General features: G+C 44.9%; 1 protein-coding gene and 1 long non-coding RNA gene across 26 annotated transcripts in view; one reads left to right on the forward strand and one right to left on the reverse strand.

Moving 5' to 3' along the window:
• Tenm2 (teneurin transmembrane protein 2) overlaps positions 1 to 20,310 on the reverse strand; it is a 1,230,398-nt gene that overhangs the window by 155,229 nt on the left and 1,054,859 nt on the right. For all 22 annotated transcript variants that reach the window (XM_030245994.1, XM_006533290.3, XM_006533295.4 and 19 more), the window contains 2 exons: positions 9,442 to 9,637; positions 1,835 to 1,936 (listed from right to left, as the gene is read on the reverse strand). In XM_030245994.1, coding sequence (XP_030101854.1) covers positions 1,835 to 1,936; positions 9,442 to 9,637 — 298 coding nt within the window. The remainder of the gene's footprint in view (positions 1 to 1,834; positions 1,937 to 9,441; positions 9,638 to 20,310) is intronic.
• Positions 2,214 to 12,276, forward strand: Gm46251. Of its 4 annotated transcripts, XR_003949662.1 has the most exons (4): positions 2,214 to 9,121; positions 10,984 to 11,075; positions 11,349 to 11,434; positions 12,080 to 12,276. It is a non-coding gene; the product is annotated as a predicted gene, 46251 (long non-coding RNA). The 4 variants fall into 4 exon arrangements; XR_001780090.2 differs by lacking the exon at positions 10,984 to 11,075; XR_001780089.2 differs by lacking the exons at positions 2,214 to 9,121; positions 10,984 to 11,075 and adding an exon at positions 9,636 to 9,871.

The raw sequence follows: 20,310 nt of genomic DNA on the forward strand, positions 1-20,310 counted from the left end.
ATGCAGAATGGACACGTGTCTGCAAATGGATTCAGAGTGGAGAGTCCTTAAATGGCTGGGTACTTGGGTCTGAAAGGCCAGTAACTGGATGTGCAGTCAGAGCACACATGGTTTTTAGGATTAATAATACATTGATGTGTGTCAGTGTTAATACACATTTACAGCTCACAGCCCGCGCGGCTGAGTGCCCAGCCCATTTGCAGCCACGTATAAAAGGGCGACTCAGTCCTTCCTCTCATTAATGCCTTCACTCCCAGGAAAATTAGATTACACAAGAAAAGCCATTCAGATGATATTGAGGTCTGCCTTTCTTCAAGCCTTCACTGGGAAAAGCACTCGACATAGCAAGGCAGGGTCAACCTCCATCCCCCACCGGGCCCCTTAGAGCCAGCACTGGATGGAGCCGACAGTCACTCTCCTTGGGCTTGTGTCCCTGTGTCTTGGAACATGAATGTGCTGTCCTGAAACACAGCTAAGAAAACTGCTCCCAGGCCTCATGGTTCTTATCTTTCCATATCTGTGTGTTGTGGGACGGAGGTGGAGTCTTAGAAATGAATGTCACACGGATGGCCACCAATGCCAGGGCTTCAAGTATATGAAAGCTTTATTCACTTAGCACAGAGTACTTATCAAATCTCAAATCTTTAAGCTATGGAGAGTACCGAGATGCTATTTTATTTTGGATCAAGAGTTTTGAGGGATGGACAAAGGGACGGCATTACTTAGCATGTAGCAGCTTTACTGAGTGTTAGTGTCAAGGCAGGTAACTTTCAGGGAAATACAAATAAAGGTGATGAAAAGATGATTTAAATATATGAATAAACTAAAATATGAATAAGGCAACAAAACCCAATCCCGTTTGAACCTTACAATGTACTCTACTGAGGCCCCTTGGTTCTAGTACTACTTACTACTGTGTTAGTACTTAATACTTAGTACCACGTCAGTACTCAGACTGAACGTAAGATGCCGTGCTCCCTTTTCTCGATGAGGAAAGCAGAGTTCAGAGGTTCTGACTGACTTGCACAAGGTCACAAAGGGACAGAGATGTGTAAGCACAGAGTTGAGAATGGAAAACCAAAGCTGAGAGATGGCTCTTCATGCCCTGAGATACTGTTTCTCACACTTCCTGTTGGTGCGTGGGCACCCCGTGTTGTAGGCGGGGCCTTGTAGATTGGACAAAGGAAACAGAAAAGGTAAATGCAACACTTTGTGAAAATACTTGTGTACTTTGGGTCATCTGTGTGTGTATTTGTGGCCCCAATTATACTTGATGCTGAGAGCCGCCATCAAGGTCACACTGAAGGTCTCTTACAAGCCAGGTGTGCAGCCCCTAAATTCCCTGTTCTTTAGAGACTCATTTTCTTTCTTAAATTACCTTTCCCCCAAGAATCCCAAGGCCCCAGCCATTCTTTGCAAAGCAGCCTAGATAAATTAATAATACAATTTAAAACCAATTCCATGAAGATAAATAGCACTTCCTAGATTAAGAGTGTAGCTGGCCAGAATGAATGAAATTTACTAACCCTGAGATGCTTAATCTTCCATTACATAGAAGCTAATGATTATAAGAAAGGAGTGATGGTAATTCACTTCTGCTTTTACAGGAAATCCGACCATCTCATTTTTAGCAAATCTTTCTTCTCAGCACACCTCAGTGCCAAGCCTGACTGCCTCACTCCTATAAGTCCACTGGCCGCTGGTTATACATCAAAACCCACTCCGTGCCAAACTCCGTGCCAAACGGGGAGCCTTTGCATATGTTATTGGGAGGGCCACCAGGGTACTTCTTCTCTCCCCCCACCACCCCCCGCAGGGAAGTGGTGACACCTACCTTTAGCACAGTCTGCACCTAGGAATCCTGGGAAACAGTGACACAGTCCAGACACGCATTCGCCGTTCCCGTGACAGTTCCGTGGACAGTCCTGCACTGAATCTGAAAGAGAGAGACCAAGCAATGACCTTCTCCTCTGCTCTCGTGCAGTCATTTAGTAATCAGTCACCTGCTATTTGTATAGACCCAAGAGGGGGTGGTGAGGCCAGGAATGAGAGAAGTAAGAGAACAGGGAAGGTGGGGTCAAGGGCAAGGTGAGTACCGAGTGGGAGGAACCGCTACTCTGCCCACGCTACCCACACTGGGCTGCAGGGAGGCTAAGTCAGAGTTTGAATTCTTTTTATTTTATTAAGATTTATTTATATGCTGTGTGCATGAGTGTTTTGCCTGCGTACACGGCAGTGTACTGTATACATGAGTACCCAGGAAAGCTAGGAGAGGGTGTTGGATTCTCTGGGACTGGAGTTACAGGCAGCTGTGAGCTGTCATGTGGATGCTGGAAACCAAACACAGGTCTTCTGCAAGAGCAACAAGTGCTGTTAACTCCCGAGCCATCTCTTCAGCTCCCCTTTGCTTCTCTTTGGTTTATTTGTTTTTTTGTTTGTTCTTTAGAAGAAACTGCCATTTGGATTTAAATACTTTGGAAGTCTCCACATCTGGATATTAGTTTTGGGGCACTAGGCTATCTCTATCTGCCACTCCTTCATCCTGAAGGCATTCTGCCGACTCAAGCTGTGGCTTGAAATATAGGATCTAAGAGTCTAGCCTAAGGTATAGAGGGTCAGGCAGATGTTCCTATCTCAGGCTTGTAATGCAAAACAGTGCTCTGCCCTTAAGAATTAAAATATAAGAAAAGTCCAGACGCAGTTATATGCTGTATGAAATGTGCTGGACAACATATATGGGGGCGTGGGCGTGTGGTCCAGTGCTCCCTCAGTCTTCTCTGCTTGTATGAGGGCTTCAGGATGTATACGGCAGGGAGAAATGAAACACTTCTTGAGTGTCTCTATCATGAGTGATATGTGGCTACATATAAGTCTGACATTTACCTATGCATGTTTCAGGGGTCTGCAAGAAGCAGGTTTTTGAGTTTTACAACCTTTTCTGCATATGGGTGTTTGGTCTGCATGCATGTCTGTGTATCATGGGTGTGCAGTGTTGTTGGAAGCCAGAAGAAGGAGTCAATCCCTGGACTGACTTGCCTGAGAGACTGGGGTAGTAGATGTTTGTGAGTTCCCATGTGGGTACGGGGCATTGAGCCCAGGGCCGTTAGAAGAATAGCCAGGGTTCTTGACTTCTAAGCCTTCTATACAGCCCTTCCTCACAGTGGTCTTTTAAACTTAATTTTTTGGTCCTTATTTTTCCATGAACATCTCTAAGTCCGTGCTTGTTCTGCCCTGTACAAAAGCATCTTCCTCGTGGTCTACCTTCTCCTCACGCTCTCATTACATCTCTCAAGGGATCATTTTGGGAACCTTTTCATACTGATTCAGACGGACACAGAAATGAGTGTGTTCTTTCAAAATAAAACAAAACTCATTTACAGATTCTAAATGTCTAAGATGATAAAGGGAAAATGTACAAGCCGGTAGGGTTGACATAAGATACGATCCAACCCAGGAACGGAGGGCAGTGAGTTGGTGATGGGTACCATTTAGGAGTCACATGAGCGATGTCAGGAAGTGTGTTCTGCAGCTGATCTCCTCACTCCTCACACATCCCTTCCGTGTATCGAGCACTCACATGGTGCACTGCGGCCATCTTTCTATGGCACATCTCTTCTTAGCCTCGTTCTTCTGGAACCAAGCTGTTCTTGGTTTCTGGGTCTCCGGGGAAACTCAATAAGCGGATTTGCTTTCTTTTTCTTTCCCAAAACCACATAAAAGACTATGGGGCTGGTTTTTCTTGATGTCTGGCTGTTCACAGCCCAGCTACAGCTCCTTCGGGTGGGCTCTTTAAAGGGCCGGGATGCATGCAAAGGTACCTATGTGTGTTATGAGCTCATGATTATTTAAAGGACATTGTGTGCTTCCGCAGATACAAAAAGTCAGAAATTTCATGTAGGGTTGCAGGACTGTTCTGTCTGGGTTTGCTCCTGGTTCTATATGTCTTGGGAACAGAGGCCTATACAGTCGGGGTATTCTATAATATTCCAGCACATCTTTTCAAGGCTATATATGACCTAGGCAGACAAAGGAAATATTTCTTGAGAGTAAAGGACAGGATCCCCAGGATTAATAGAGACGACTGTCTTTCTCTGGATATGCGGGGTTACGACCCATGCTAAGATCCAGCCTCAGCAAGCACAGGGCTTCTTTCATGCAAGGCAATCCCCTGTTCATGTAAGATCACCAGGTCCTCTCCTGGTACCCTGTGGACACTTGGATTTGAAATCTGCATTGCTATAGAAATCCACTGTCTGTCATCCTGGAGTCTGTGAACATGTGTGGATGTGGTGCAAACATGCATGTGGTGGCTGCAGGTCTGTGTTGGGTGTCTTTCTCTCTTGCTTTTCATCTTACAGTTTTCTCTCACTGAATTGTGAGCTCGCTGACCTTGCTAGAACAGCTAGGCAGCAAGCTGCAGGAATCCTCTCGACTGTTTCCTTAGCACTTAGACTCTATGTGCACACTGTCATATTGGAGTTTTACCTGGCTGTTAAGAATTGAACTCATGTCCTCACGCTTGCATGGCAAGTGCTTTACTGGCTGAGACATCTCACAAACCCACCCTGCAGCCTGATATCTTTTGAGGACACTCAGGAAGCAGTGACAGACTACTATGTTAGCTTGTACTTAGGGTAAGATCTCAGACCTGTCAGTCTCAACATAGAGCACCATGTATTAACTGAGCACTTATTCCATGCAAGGAACTGAAGGGCCTTTATAGGGTAATACACTCTCTACCCTCATAGTACTTGCCACTGTCACAGAATAGAAGAAACCCTGCCTCCCCCATCAAACTAGTAAGTAGAAATTATAGTAAGTTCTTTGCAGAGAGTAGGATACTCAGCAGGTGACAGAAGGAAGCCCCTTAAAAGGGGTGGGTAAAGCAGGCCTCCCCTTTTTCATATGGTACCAAAGAAGGATGAACTGTAATGGGCTGATGAGGAGCTGGTGGAAGAGAATTCTGGGTAGGTGGAACAGCTTATGCAAAGGCTCTGAGGTGGGACAGAAGTGCACTGAAGCATGACTGAAGATGGTGATCCAAAAGCAGAGTGATGTGAGTTTGGGAAAATCTAGGAGGAGGCGGGGACAGATTATCTGGGACCCTATAGTCCATCAGAGAAGTCAGATCTTATTTGGGGGCAGCTGGGAATATGTGAACATTTTAAACAGAGGAAGGCCAGTACTTAGCTTGTAGTTTTGGAAGTTGTTCCCACTATGAGGTAGGGACTACTTCTCACTGATCAAACATGGGTGGCTGGGTGTTTTTGTAGAACTGGGTCATTCTAGGGCCAGTGTTCCTAATTCTCAACTTTATATCTTCAGGTCTAAAACATCAAGGGGCTAGGAAGCTCCTTGTCACCAAGGTTCTGTATAAGGGGACAGAGGTCTCTGCCTGCTCTCCACTTGTCTCAAGACCCCAGCTGGGGACATTTATCCTTATGTCTCAGCTTAGACGTCATTTGGTATCCAGGTGGCTTCTTCCCTCCCTTTGGTCAGTGTGAGCTTTGTGTATCCCTCTTTCATTCTGTTACTTCTCTCACTGCCTTGTGGTGGTCTGTCTTTAATTTTTCTTCAAGCACTTCGGTTCTGATTTCAGAACGAGGCCAGATGCTCATGGATCTGGAGATTTTCGGTGTCTGGCACATAGTAGGCACGGTGTCTGGCACATAGTAGGCATTTGATGAGAAACCACAGAAGTGTGATAATGTGTGCATGCACACATGCTTAAGAAGCTAGAGAATCTTGAGCGAGCAAAAACTGCAATGAAAGCTTACCAAACATTTCCATTACGTTTCCTGAAGTCTTATATACAAAGCATTTCTTACTGTTTTTGAGGGGGAACCCCACACCGAGATGCTGCACTATAGAAGGACTGCCCTTTTTAGTCCCCTTCCCAATTACGCATGATTAGTATCTTTGAATGAACCTGGTTTAAGCTTTCCTATGGGAGAAACAGTAGAGATGAGAGCATGCCCTGGAATACAAAGAGGATTTTTATTGTTGTTTGCAGCAGTGAGATTTGAAGCCAGGCCCTTGCATGAGCTAGGCAGGTACTCTACCACCGACCTTTTCCCCAGCTCCTGGAACTGGGGTACTCAGTGGGTTCACACCGAGCTAGTAGAACACCCCTCTGTGGTTCCCAGGGGGACGCTCATTCCTGCAAAGCAAGAGGTAACAGCAGAGTCCTGAGTCATGGGTATATTTAGTGAGATTGCCTGACACCCATCTAACACTCCCCTTCCATTTCCGATTGCGGGGGTTTTCGTCCTCCTGGCTGCTCTCCGTGGAGGGTGTTCTGATGATAGGTGTGTGGGAAAGAACTTCCGGACCAAATGAAACACTGTTCTTTTCCCACATTTCAGGGCAATTGCTATCATTGCTCCATCAAGGTGTCTGCCCGACTATTAGGCTGATCACTGTTGACTCTCTCTCTGAGCTATACAGTGTTGATGAGAGGGATCCTCTGGGGAGAATTGCTATTTCCAGCTTTGACAGGCAGGGAGGGTAATGGCTGGGGGTGGGGGTAATCTTCACACTACCTGTCCACAGGAAATGGGGGCAGATGCTATTATAAGGTAACCAGGCTCCCAGAAAGCTGCTGGTTCAGGGGAACGAGATACATTTGGCTACTACCCAAAGAAATCCACGATTAAGATATCACAGCTGCAGTGGTGGCGCACACCTTAATCCCAGCACTTGGGAGGCAGAGGCAGGTGGATTTCTGAGTTTGAGGCCAGCCTGGACTACAGAGTGAGTCCCAGGACAGCCAGAGCTACACAGAGAAACCCTGTCTCAAAACCAAAAAAAAAAAAAAAATCACATTTGTGTGAAGTCTATGTTCTGACTTCACATCTTTGGTCATGTGACCTTGGGTGGGTTCTTTCCCATCCTTTTTAGCCTTGGCATCCTCCACCTCCAAAGGACACAGAGACTATGGTTTTCCCTACCACTATGGCTTGTCTTTGTGTTGGGTGAGTTTCTAGAACACTCCTCCTTGTTCAACAACAATAACAAAAAACACTCTTTGAATTCCTGGGATTGCCCTCATGCCCACTGTTTCTTCCAGCACTTTGTGTTACTATGGTAGTGACCATCTCTCTGAGCCTCCCAACCAAGCCAGCTGCTGTGCACTGCCTGCTCTGTCAGGTACCATCAGAACTGAAACACCAGCTGGTGAACAGGGAGTCGGGTCTCATCCAGTTCTCACGCTAGTCCTAGATCTGTGTCTTGTTCCTTCCACTGGGGAGTTAGTCTCTGCGGTGCTGCGTCTCTCCCTTGTTGGGACCTAACATCACCCTAGAGATTTCCCATCTGCTGGGAGCTTCCTCTATGACTTTCAGTAGACGAAGTTATGACATGGCTTTGGAGCATAGGTTGGCAAACTTTCCCTGTGAAGGGACAGATAGTAACTATTTAGGCTCTGTGGGCCATATGGTCCCTGTTGCAACACTCAGCTCTGCTGTAACAGTGGGAAAGCTGCCACACACAACATGCAAACAGATGAATGTGGCCTTGTGCCAATAAAACTTTATTTATAAAAACAGGCAGTGGGCCAGATTCGACCCCTGGGCTACAGTGTGCCAATTCCTTCTCTTGAACATTTGGTTAGCCTTGGGAGGGCCCATCTTCCCTTAGCAAAGGAATAAGGATCAACCTTACAACCTATGGTCACTATCCAAACTTTGTGACTCTTTTTTTTTTAAATTATTTTTTATTTTTAATACAATTCTGAAGTTGTGGTCAGTGACAAAGAATTGTAGCCTGATTTTCAGGTTGGATCACATGGAGCTTCCAAGAACAAGAAACCCCCTGTAAAAAGCCCTGCAGGGGCCCAAAGAGAAATTCTACAATGTAGTATTACTGTATACATAAACAGTGTTTCAAGGTGCCTTTGTAAAGTCCCAAGCTCTCCCGCTCAGGACTACTGGCTGCAGGTCAGAGGGGGCTCATTCATGGTGATCCTCACATAGTCTTTGGAATGTGATTCCTCATTTACCCCAGTAGGAGGTTGAGGTCCAGGCAACTCACTCAGCTACAGTGTGGGAAAGAGAATCTGGAACATAACCCTGCTCTCCGAGCCGCCCCCTCCTTTTTTTTCATGAATTTACTAACTCCAGACCTCTACAGTAAATCCTGAATCCACAGTTAAAAGTGGCTGGGGTAATATGATGCTGTGGAGAGATGCGTGAGGCCCAGAAAGTAAGGCCATCCCCATATCTTGGAACCCCCAGGCCTCAGTTAGCTCCCCACAGCTCAGCTCATTCCTCGGTGGAATGGCTTAGCCACCCACTGGCTCCCAGAGCTTCAGTGGAGATCGGTTATCATCGATGGGAGATAAAGACTCAGAACCTCCCAGATGGTGACTGTGGCTCCTTGCAATATTAAAATTCTGAGGGCTTTCTAGAAAACATGATTCTTTACAAGTAATCAGCCTTTTGGGGTTTTATCCTTGAGCTGCAGAGGCAATTTTGGATTAAACCTTAGCTTTTGTCTTTATATCTAATGAAAAGGAGGCCTAAAATGCATCCCAAAATGACAAGTGTTGAATTAGAGCATTTTGAGGTTTGCCTACTTGGGAATAAATATATGACATTTAAAACCATCGGTGTCTTCTCCCTGATGAATTTTTAAGTTAAGAGAAAAAAACCTTTTTTTTTTTTGACATATTCTCAATTTTTACGAGGTTGGAGCTGATACGAATGGCCAGTGTTTCTTGGCTCTGCTATACACTTAGAAATAAAAAAGCCTTCTTTATTCCTAATAGGAGCCTGGGAGGTGATACTGGGGTTGCCTCTGTTTTATGAGATGGAAAGCCCAGCAGTGTGCTCAATGTGGCGATTTCAATGAGATGCTCCCATCATCCAGGCATCTGAATACTTGGTCCCTAGTTGGTGGCTATGGGGGGAGGCTTAGGAGCTGTGGTCTCACTGAGGAAATACATCACTGAGGATGGGCTTTGAGGTGTTCGAGCCTTGTGCCACTTGGAGTTCACTCTTTCTGCTTCCTGTTGCTATTGCAGACACGAGCCCTCAGCTTTCAGCTTCCGGTTCCGGTTGCCATGCTTGCCTGATGCCACACTTCCCTGTTGTCATGGTGAAGGACTCATCCCGGTGGAACCGTAAGCCCCAAGAAAACCCTTCTTTCTATAAGTTGCTTTTGTCATGATGTTTTGTAACAGCAACAGAAAAGCAACCATTATACTCAGTTTGGACGAACAGTCCTTGGCCCCAGCTCTCTGAGTCAGACACCTGTGAGCATTCTCAGGCCCAGTAGTGATTCGTGCAGGTTTATATGGGATTCTAGTCCAGTCAGAGCCAAGAGGGTGGAATGGCAGAGACCAGGTAAGCTACAGTAGGCGTTGTCAGGTTTGCTCAATCTTTCACGGAGAGGTTTCCACCCCACCCTTTTACAAATCCCTCTCGGGGATCCCAAACCTACCTAAGACAACAGTGTTGAAGGAGACCATCTCCTTGTCCTTGCCGTCATTGTAGAAGGCCAGGTGCCACAGGCCCACATCCAAGTACTGCACAAACACAGCCTCGTTCTGCACCAGAGTCTGGATGCTCCGGCGTTCCCTGGGCGACTCGACCACGCTCCATTTCTCCTTTCCATCCAGGCGTTCCATGAAGTCATACTGGGGAGCAAGAGAGAGAGGGCGATGTGTAAAGCCAGTTTTGGACCTGCCCTCCTGCCCATCAGCTGATGGAGAAGTACTTTTACTATGCCTTTGTAAAATGATATAAGCCACTTCTGTTGCGACAATAGTATCAGCTACAGTAAATAATACTTTAATAGTCAGGATTCCCCACCCCCAGCCCTGTATTGTTTTTGTTATTGGATCCAGGACCCAGAGTCTTTCCCATGCTGGGTAAGCACTTTACAGGCAGAGCTGTGTTCATATCTTACAGGTATAAGAGGAGAGAAGGTTCAGAAAAAGTCAAGCATTTTGTTTAAAGTCCTAAGTGGCAAAGCAAAGTTTGGACAAAGTACTCTTCTACTATCATGTTCATGCCTTCATAATGCCTGGCCGTGAATAAACCTACATTTAAGTGCTGAGCTCTGTAGCAGTGGACACCAGGCTCTGAGTTGCTCGGGATGAGTGTACTACAGGTCAGACAGCTAAGGTTTACCGGAGGGAATGGGAGGATCCAGCGTCACCCAAGACAGACTTGCTCTAAGTACCAAGTGCTATCTTATGGCAGGCGAGCCTGGGGGCCACTGAAAACTCTCTGAGCAGGGGCTGGTGTGATCAAGCAGTGTTTTGAGGAATTAGTTTTTGGAGGTGGGGATCTGAGAGATTCTGTAGGGAGTGAAAGTAAAGGAGGAAAACTGGTTAGAAAGTGGAGGTTGCAGACAGCCATGAGTGAGGTGAAGCGTTTGATGAGGCCAGAAAGTGAGGCGCAGGCACCGGAGGGACGTTGTAAGGGAGAGAAGCCAGGAGTTGCCCATGGGCTGGACAGGGAAGATGCACTGGAAGGCAGAGAGGAATCCAATGTTTCTTCCCGTTGACAAGAAAATCGATGAACCCCCAGTAGAAATGGACTCATCTCACAGACTCAAAGCCACTGCACAGAACAGCCCCTTGCACTCTGACTCCCAGAGAAAACCCTGTGTGCAGAGCTTCGGCAGATAAAAAACAAAACAAAACAAAACAAAACAAAACAAAACAAACAAAACAACCCAACCCACCTCTGCAGGATTAAGCACTCTCCACTTCCCCCTCCATGAAAAGAGTTTCTTGTATTGCAGAAATCAACCATAACCCCTCTCACAAGTTCATAGCCGGAAGCCCCAGAGATTGCCTAACGTGACATTTCCCTCCTTAAGAATTGTCCATTTCCCCCTGATGGCTACAAGATCACCGCAAACAAAAGACTCAGGAATCTTTAGCACAATGGCTCTGCTGTTAGACAAACCCAGGTTTGAATTGAGACTCCACACTTGGTTTTGTTTGACGTTGAGTCTACTTTTATTCTCAAGGGTGGTGGTCCCCGAAGTTCAGGAATAAAGTTATAGGGACGATGCAAGTGAACACTAAGGACGGTGCCTGGGAGATAATTAGAATTTAAAAGGTACGCAATGACTGAGGGCCACCTACTTGCAGACCAAAAAGACCCCGGGAAGCAGTACATGGCTCTAGTTTTTCATCTGGGGAGTGAGAAGGCTATTCTTGGGAAGAAGAAATGGCCCATATCTCAGTAAATAAGTATTTGTGTGGAGCTTTCCTCTGCCCCATATTCCTCTGGTCACCATTGTCCTTATGGGCCGAAATAAATGATTTGGAGGGATGTGACAAACTGACACTGCTTCCAGAGACCTTTGTAACTAAAGCATTTGTTCCCTAGCAACCTCGTAAATGTCCGACCGTGAACACTGGTGTCTACAGACTGCTGTCAGCTAGAGCAATGGCTGTAACTTCCTTGGTGGTGAGGTGAGAAGAATAGACTTCATTTGGGGTCCAAGTTATCACCCCCATGAGGAAAAGTTTGGGGAAGGTGATTACTCGTGTGAAGTCATTGCTCATGACTAATTTGGACATTAGTCATCTGGTGCAGAACTGCCTGGCCAGCCGAGGGACACAGAAATGGCTCAGGTCTGTGGCGGGTCTTGCTGTCTGGCCAATCAAATGACTAGGGGAGAAGGCATTTTTCAGAGTAGTGGAAGGACATTTATTTCGGTTGGCTCCTTGGAGTCCTCCTGTCGAGGTTTAGAGTGCAGTTTTCATTTAAGGGGAAATCTGCCAGTTGTGGGTTTTCATACAAGGCACGATGGGAGGGTGAGACAAGATACGGTGGCCCACATACCTCACTTCTGCATCCCTTTATGCGCTTCATCGCTTCCTAAGCTCTTAGCTTATCGCTCCCTAAGTGAGACATTTGTTTCTTATGCCCATCATTAGTCCACGAAGAAGGATGTAAGCTGCAGGCACAGGGACTCAGCGCCTGCTGGAGTGTTTAGTGTGAGAACTCCAGGGGTCGCTTACCTGGGTGAGCGTCTGAGCTCTGCCCTCCACTTGCTTGCTGGGACTTTGTGTGAGCTATCAAAGGCCCAGGCCTCTGTCTTCTTGTCTTGGTAGTAGGTGCAACAATAGCATCCACAGCAAAATGCCGCTCTAAGAATGAACTGAGCCGATGATATGCGCCATGCCTGGAACTGCAAGCTCTACGTGTGCGAATTGTGCGGCCATGACATCAGCCATCTTTGTTAAAAGCCACTCCTCTATCAAATATCCAATGAATAAAATAGCAAGTTGGTGAATGCGGGAATGTAAAGTTGTGGAGGGAACCAAACTGGGAATGAAATAAGTTTTGTCTCGAGTGGTTATTTTTACTTCCCTCTTCTACAGTGCTGTCTTAAATGGGAGAGAAGAGTAGAGCTGTAGGCAACCTGGAACAACCAGTCAGAACATGCGTGTAACTGTGGGCAGTGGGCCAGACAGCTGAAAATTCACAGCGGTCATGGTCATCAAGATTTGAGAGGTGTATCCCAGTTCATTAGCCTGATGATGTGCGCAGGCTCTGTACCGTATCTTGCGTCATTTCCTTCCTTCTTTGACAGTGTAACTTGGTGGCCTCTGTGGCAGAGATCACTATGGTTCTGTAGTCACTATAGCTGGACATAGGACCATTTAGGACAATGGAGCACAAGCCACAGAATCCTAATGCTGACATCAGGTACCCTGGGCATCTCTCACATACCCTCTCTCTTTTCCTGAGTGTACAACTCAAGACAGCAGTGCCCACGGTAGCTGTGACCTGGGTGTTACAATTAGCATCTGGAGAAGATGCTGGAATTGTAGCAGGGACTCTCTATCCATAATTGTTGGTGAATTGAAACGGCACCAAGGACTTCTCTGCTCCACTCTTCTTTCCCTTCCCTGTGTACTCCCCAAGATGGCAGCAGATTCCAGCCTTGTTCTCATTTCTCATCCGGCAAAAAGAGGATGGCTCACCCAGGAGAGCATGGCAGAGTCATCCATTGGTGAAACTGAAACTCTGTTATCTGTAGTGTCTCTCCCGGTTTGCCCATGGAGCATCTCAGCTGACACACCTGGTCCTCTTCTGTGAAACATCTGGCTTCTCTACTCACAGGCGGACACAGCACAGACATCACTCATTGCTGCTGCGATTCAGGGAAGGGCCAAAACCACAAGGTGGGCCTCTGGAGCCAAGGGCAGAGACTGCAGTGCAGGGCAGGAACCAGGAGCCAGCAAGGAGCTGCGAGGTAGGGGAGGCATGCTGGTCCAGGGTGCCTCTGCTCTCTAGGATGTGGCTCCAGACAGGGATCTGCCAATGTACTTGGCAGAGGGGTGAGATTATGAGAACATCATTTCCAGAAGTCTGGCTAGAGCTCCATCTCCACTGAGGGTGGATAACTCAGGCTCAGGACTAGGACTAGCTGATTTCTCTGTTCCAGGAACGTGTAGAAATCCATTCAGGAAATGGAGACACGCAGGGACCAGGCTCTGCTTAGCTGGCTATAAAGGTCATGGCATGACACATTCTAATAGGTTTGCAGTTGCCCTGAAGGGCATTAGAAGCACGTAATCCAGTCATAACAGAAGAGACACAGGTGGCTTGTGGAGACAAGGCCAGCAAACAAGTGGAGAAGGGGAACAGTCTAACACCCTGGAATAAACACTGTCCCTCTTCCTCAAAGCCTGTTCGCTCTCTCTCTCTCTCTCTCTCTCTCTCTCTCTCTCTCTCTCTTTCTCTCTGTTTCTGTCTTTGTTGTCTGTGTCTGTCTATCTGCCTGCCTGTCTGTCTGTCATGCTGTCTGACCTTGGAGAAACAACCCCAGCTAACATGCCACGAGAGGGTTGTGTCTGTGAACCATCAGTCATGCCCCCAAATGGCATGAAAATGCAACTTTTACGAGAGCTGGAGTGGCAAAGAAATAAACCACAGTAAATATTTGACTGATCCAATTATAAATCTCCCCAATTCTTGGCAGAGAGTGGGGAGGAATGGTAATTAAGATAACTTAGTGGGTTTCCAGAGGAGCTGGTGGAGAGAAAAGACACCCACACTGGCTGAGCCAGAGCAGGGACCTGTCACTTTCCCAGAAGGGAAAGCGGCCATTCACGCAGAGGGAGTGCACAACCCCCAGGTTGCTGCTGGAAGCCTCTAGAATACGCACCTGCCAAAGAGGGCAAGGTTAAAGACAGACCCATTGCCCTTCAGGAAGATGTTATTACTGGGTCCAGGACCCCGGGAAACGAGAAAATAACTTTATTGTCACTTGGAACGTCTGCTTGCTTAAGGTTGACACAGACTGGGAAAAGCAATAAATGATGACATTTCCCAGAGCTAGCCTGCCACTCTGCCGCTCCCCTTGCGGCACACTGGCAGCATCTGCGGTCTCCCTCAGATGACAGGGCATATGCAGCAGGTGGTGGGATTGTTGGGTGGTGGGGGCGGCAGCATGTGTAAGCTGGGACTGATTCAAGTCCCCATTACCATGTAGTCTGGCCACATTCAGGAGCAGGAATGACTTGGCACAGAAAGCCACTCAAGCCTTGTACATCTGTCTCTGCCGCCAGCCAGGTCTGTGGCAAAGTGGACTCAGTACTGACTTTTTCAGGCTTTCAGTGGGGCTGCATGGAGAGGGAAGGGTGTAAGGGCCATGGCTGGATCTGGTAGCGGGGTAAGACTTCCTTGAGTTGGCCTGACTGTTGGGGCAAATCAGTCTTATATAGTTGAGTCACGGAACCAAAGGCAAGTGATGGAAAGGAGGACATTTCTTGGGCCACAGTGAGGAGGTGCTCCTGAGCTCCTACACAGGAAACTGGGCTGTTTTTCCAGAACCAGGTAAGAGACAAGCCCTTTGAGACACAGAGGACCCATCTGGGGTCCTTAACACCAGGCGCTGGGGAGGGCTCACCTGAGAGGATAGAATCCTTGATTCATCATTACATAGCTTCTTGCGATAGCAAAAAGCTTGTCATTGAAAATACGAGTTTGTTTCTATTTAGCACTTGCTGCTACCCCCCCCCCCCCCAGCTTGCCTCCAGACAGAATCTCACCATAGAGAGAATCTCTTATACAAGCCAATGGCCAAGGAACTGAGGCAGGAATTAGGAAGTGGGACACGGGAGGAAAGAAAGAGGATTCTTGGAAATCATAAGAGGATGAAAGAAGACACAGGGAGAGACACGGAAGAGATTGGAGAGAGGCGCTGGGGGAGACCCTGAGAGAGATACTAAGGGAAAGGCAGATTGGGACTGAAGGGGAGGTAACTAACCATGTGGAAGACATAGCCTGAATGGGTTAACTAAGTTACAAGATAGTCAGAGAATGAGCCAAAGCTTGTGGCCAAGGAATCTACTAATAAATTATTCTCGGAGCTGTCATTCTGAGAGCAGGGACTGTGAGGAAAAATGAACTTTGAAAAATTTTACATTTCACTGTGTAGCCCTGGCTGTCCTGGAACTCACTCTGTAGACCAGGCAGGCTTTAAACTCACAAAGATCAGGCTTGCCTCTGCCTCCCAACTTCTGGAATTAAAGACGGGTGCCACTACACCTGGCTTTTTAAAATTAATATTTATTATGTGTGTATGCAAATATCTGTGTGAGGGTATGTGTATACAGATGACTACATGTGCCCATGGAGGCTAGAAGAGGGCTCCCCTGGAGTGGGAATTACAGGAAGTTGTGAATGATCTGATATGGGTGCTGGGAACTGAACTCAGGTCCTCTGGATGAACAGGAAGTGCTCTTCTGACCTCTGAGCCAATCTCTTTTATTTTTTTCTTATCCTGTACTTTTGTTCTTTTGAAAAATTTTCCCCTTGAGTCTTGCTATGTGTGCCAGGACAGACTGAAATCCATGGTTATTTGAATGAGTATTGCTCCCATATTCTCATACTTTTGAATGCTCAGGCCTCAGCTGGTGAAACTATTTGGGAAGGATTACGAGGCACAGTCTTGCTGGAGGAGGTGTGTCACTGGGGGTGGGGTTTGAAATTTCAAAAACCCAGTCAGCTCTTATGGCTTTGTGCTTATGGGTCAGATGTGAGCTCTCAGCTATTACACTAGCTCCATGCCTGCCTGTCTGCTGCTATGTTTTCCACCACAATGACCATTAACCCTAACCCTTTGGGACAGTGACCACGCAAATTAAATGCTTTCTTTTATAAGTTGCCTTGGTCATGGTGTCTTGTTACAGCAAACAAAAAGTAGCTGAGATAATGATACTCTGTCTCCACCTCCTAAGTTCTAAGATTATAGGTGTATGCCATCATCCAAAATGTTGATGCATGTTAGTTCCTAAAAATCCCTGTTTATCTTTGGAGGGACAATGGCTGCTGTAGGGCTAGAGAATGCACCTCCCACACTGGCACAGGAAAGGTTTGAATTTGACTTGCAGGAAACAAGATAATCACAGGCAGTTGCTTCAAGTTTCCCAAGAATCTAGCTCTAGATGCCCACTTAGCTGGTAGCTGGCTTGGTTTGTGGGTCCTTTTAAGATGCCCCCGAAGGAAGAACTCGGCTAGGCTTGGGCAGAGCAGGCAAAAAGGATGGCAGGAAGCTCTGTTGATCTTTCTGGATGTTGCTTCCACCTGGACTATAGCTTCTCTGAGAGGCAGACTCTTTCCAGCTCCCCGCCCCTTCCATGTGTTCTAGACACACTGTTTGCTCTCTTCCTATGCACACCAATGCATCCCAGCCTAACAGCTTTTGTGCCAGCTGCTGCCTCCCCATGGCTGCCCTTCTGCCCACACAGCTGTCTGTTGCTTGTCAATCCCGTCTTTGCCTACACATTGCAACTTCAGGAAGGATACCGCTGACTGCCCACTCTAGAATACCTTTCTTTGTTTCCATTTTTTGCAGAAGCTCATTACTCTGAAAACTCTTAAAACTCACCAGTTTAGACTTTGACTCCATCTTCTTGGATCTGAGCTCCTGAAGGATGAAACTTATATCTAGTGATGGAATATATGTGGTGGCCTAGTGTGGGATGAGTGTACATAGGGTCTGGATGTGTGTTTAAAGAAATAAAGCAGACCCACTCACCACACCACCTGGAGACCATGTGACATCCTGCAGCTGACCTCAGTTAGGGATCCTTAGCGTAGCATGTACCACACCTATCTCTACATGAGGACTCACCTTTACAGAGCACTGCCCATTCCTACTGTGACTTAGTGCCTGCCATCCAAGTACTAACTCTCTGTAGAACCCAACAATCTATCTGTCCACAGGCTTATGAAGACGAGCAGCAAGAACCTATAAAGCCCATAGGAGATTTGCACCTGTTTCTAGTTGATTGGAACCACTTCTGATATCTCAATCACATATCAACATACAGTTGCTTTAAGACTTAACTTCAAGCACTATTTAGCTGGTCCACAGCCAGAAAAGTTGGGAAAACAGCAAACAAAGATCGAAATATCCACTCAACAAAGGTTACGCAAGCTAGCCATAGCAATGAACAATAAGAGTCGCCTAGGTTCCCCTGCAAAAATACAAACACAAACAACATAGATAACTAAGACAATATGTCTACTCCAGAAATTAGTACTCCAGTTGAAATGTTCTCTAAGAAAGATAGCTTAGTTAATACAAAAGACAATGATTTCAAAATAGCAATTATAAAGGTGTTAAAAGAAGTCAAAGAAAACAAGAATAAATATCCAATGAAGATAGAAAAACACATAGTTGAATGAAATCATTTAAGTTATGAAAATAGAACTTAATAAAGAAACAGAGTCTTGGAAGAAAATCCAAACTGAAACAAAACTCAAAATGAAAAACTCAGAAAGTCAGACAAAAAGCTTAGAGAAAAGCCTCATCAATAGATTAGATCAGGAGAAAGAGAGAAGGTCTCAAAGACCAAATAGAAGATTGGATCACCCGGTTAAATGAAGTGTGTTAAATCTAGATAAAAGCAAAACAAAACAAAACAAAAGGAAGGGAATATGCAGAATTTCTATAAAAAGATCACATCTATGAATGGATAGATGAAAGAGAAAAAAAAACCTATGTCAAAAGCACAGAAAATATTTTCAACAAAATCATAGAAAAAAAACCCTTCATAAATCTTGCACTTATCAAGGTGCTATAAGAATATAGAACACTAAACAGACAGGGCCAGATACTTCCCATGTCACATAGTAATCAAAACACTAAGTGCACAGAAAAAAAACAAAGGATATTGAAAGCTTTAAGAGACTTTCTAGACCAAGTCACATATAAGTCAGACTCATCAGAGTAACACCTGGCTTTTTCAATGGAGATTTTGAAAGCCAGGCAGCCTAGACTAATGATCTACAAATTCTGAAAGACTACAGATGCCAACCTAGATTATTTTACCCAGCAAAAATATTAATGTTAACAAATCATGGGGTCTGGAGAGATGACTCAGTGGTTAAGAGTACTGGCTACTCTTCTAGAGGTCCTGGGTTCAATTCCCAGTACCCACATGGTAACTCGCAATTGTCTATAACTATAGTCCTATGAGATCCTATGTCCTCTTTTTATACACACACATACACACACAAAAACCCACATAATAAAATAAATAAACTAATTAAAAACATATGAATCATAATCCCAGAAGAAAGCCAACCTTCCTATGATAAAAGGAGAATTTATGTTCATTAAGTTTGCTCTACAGAGGATACTAAATGCAATATTTTGTTTTAAGAGAGAACTTGAGGATTTTGGAGCACTGGCTGTGTTCTCAGAGGTCCTGAGTTCAATTCCCAGCAACCACATGGTGACTCATAACCATCGATCTTGTTTCCTCTTCTGGTGATGTGTAGACATACATGTGGACAGAACCCTGTATACATAGTAAATAAATAAATATTTTAATTTTTTTTTCGAGACAGGGTTTCTCTGTATAGCCCTGGCTGTCCTGGAACTCACTTTGTAGACCAGGCTGGCCTCAAACTCAGAAATCTGTAGGCCTCTGCCTCCCAAGTGATGGGATTAAAGGCATGTGCCACCACTGCCCGGCATAAATAAATCTTAAAAAGAGAAAGAGAGGACTTAACACACTTGAGAGCATGAGAAATAAGTAAATGATTCCATAACAGTTCATCAGAAAATGTCTAATAAGACACTACCACTACAACCAAGCATCAAGAATTACTAAATAATGTTTAATAACAGCTCAATAGTAATTTGCTTTAATACTGGCTCAATTTTCCCAATAAAAGGTCATAGACTAAAAATTGGGCTGGAAAACAAAATCCATATTTTTGATACCTTCAACAGACATACCTCACCATCGATAGATACCACATCAGGGTAAAAAGATAGATAAAGGTACAACATGTAGAGCTATTCTACTCTATGACAACAATAAACTTCAATGTCAAACTAATCAGAAGAGAGAGAGAAGGACATTTCATACTTAATAAAGAAAAATTCCACCAAAAGGTAGTACATTTCTAAATATTTATTAACAACAGGGCTACCTAATTTCATTAAAACAAAACAAACAACAAACAAAATACCCAAAACACACTATTAGCTCTCTGACCACAGATTGATCCCAACACAGTGATGGTGGGTAATCTCAATACCCAATTCTCAACACTATACAGCTCATCTGGACAAAAAAAAAAAAAAAAAAAAAAAAAAAAAAAAAAAAAACAAAAACCTAAATAAGGAAATCCCAGAATTCAATGACATCAGAAACCAACTGGATCTAACAGATTTTTATAGAACATTCCACTCAAACGCTAAAGATTACACTTTCTTTTAAACAGTTCACAGAACTTTCTCCAAAATCAACTATGAGGTTGGACACAAAGCAAGTCTCAACAAATTTAGAAAAATTTAATCATATTATGCATTCCTACTGATCACAAAGGAATGAAACTGAATGACAACAGCAATAGAAACTGCAGAAAGTACATAAACTCATGGAATCTAAACAGCATACTATTGAATGAAAGTTGGGTCAAGGAAGAAATCTAGAAAGACATTTTTTTAAAAAAAATTCTAAAATCAAGTGAATATGAAAATACAGTATGTCAAAAATCCATGAAACAATGAATGAAGTCCTAAGACAAAACTTTATAGCACTAAGTGCCTACATAAAAACTGGAGAGATGACATATTAACTTAATAATGCACCTGAAGAGCTAAGAGAAACAAGTACAAACAACATCCTAAAAGAATATATGGGAATACATAAACTCAGGGCTGAAATGAATAAAATAGAAAAAAATGACAAAGAGTCTCTGAAATGAAGAGTTGCTTCTTTGAAAAGATTAACAAAATTGATAGAACTTTAGCCAAAGTAAACAAAGGAAAGGAAGAGAGAGCGTACATAGTAAAATTAGGAAGGAG

This window comes from Mus musculus, chromosome 11, assembly GCF_000001635.26.
Source record: "Mus musculus strain C57BL/6J chromosome 11, GRCm38.p6 C57BL/6J".
Taxonomy (NCBI): domain Eukaryota; kingdom Metazoa; phylum Chordata; class Mammalia; order Rodentia; family Muridae; genus Mus; species Mus musculus.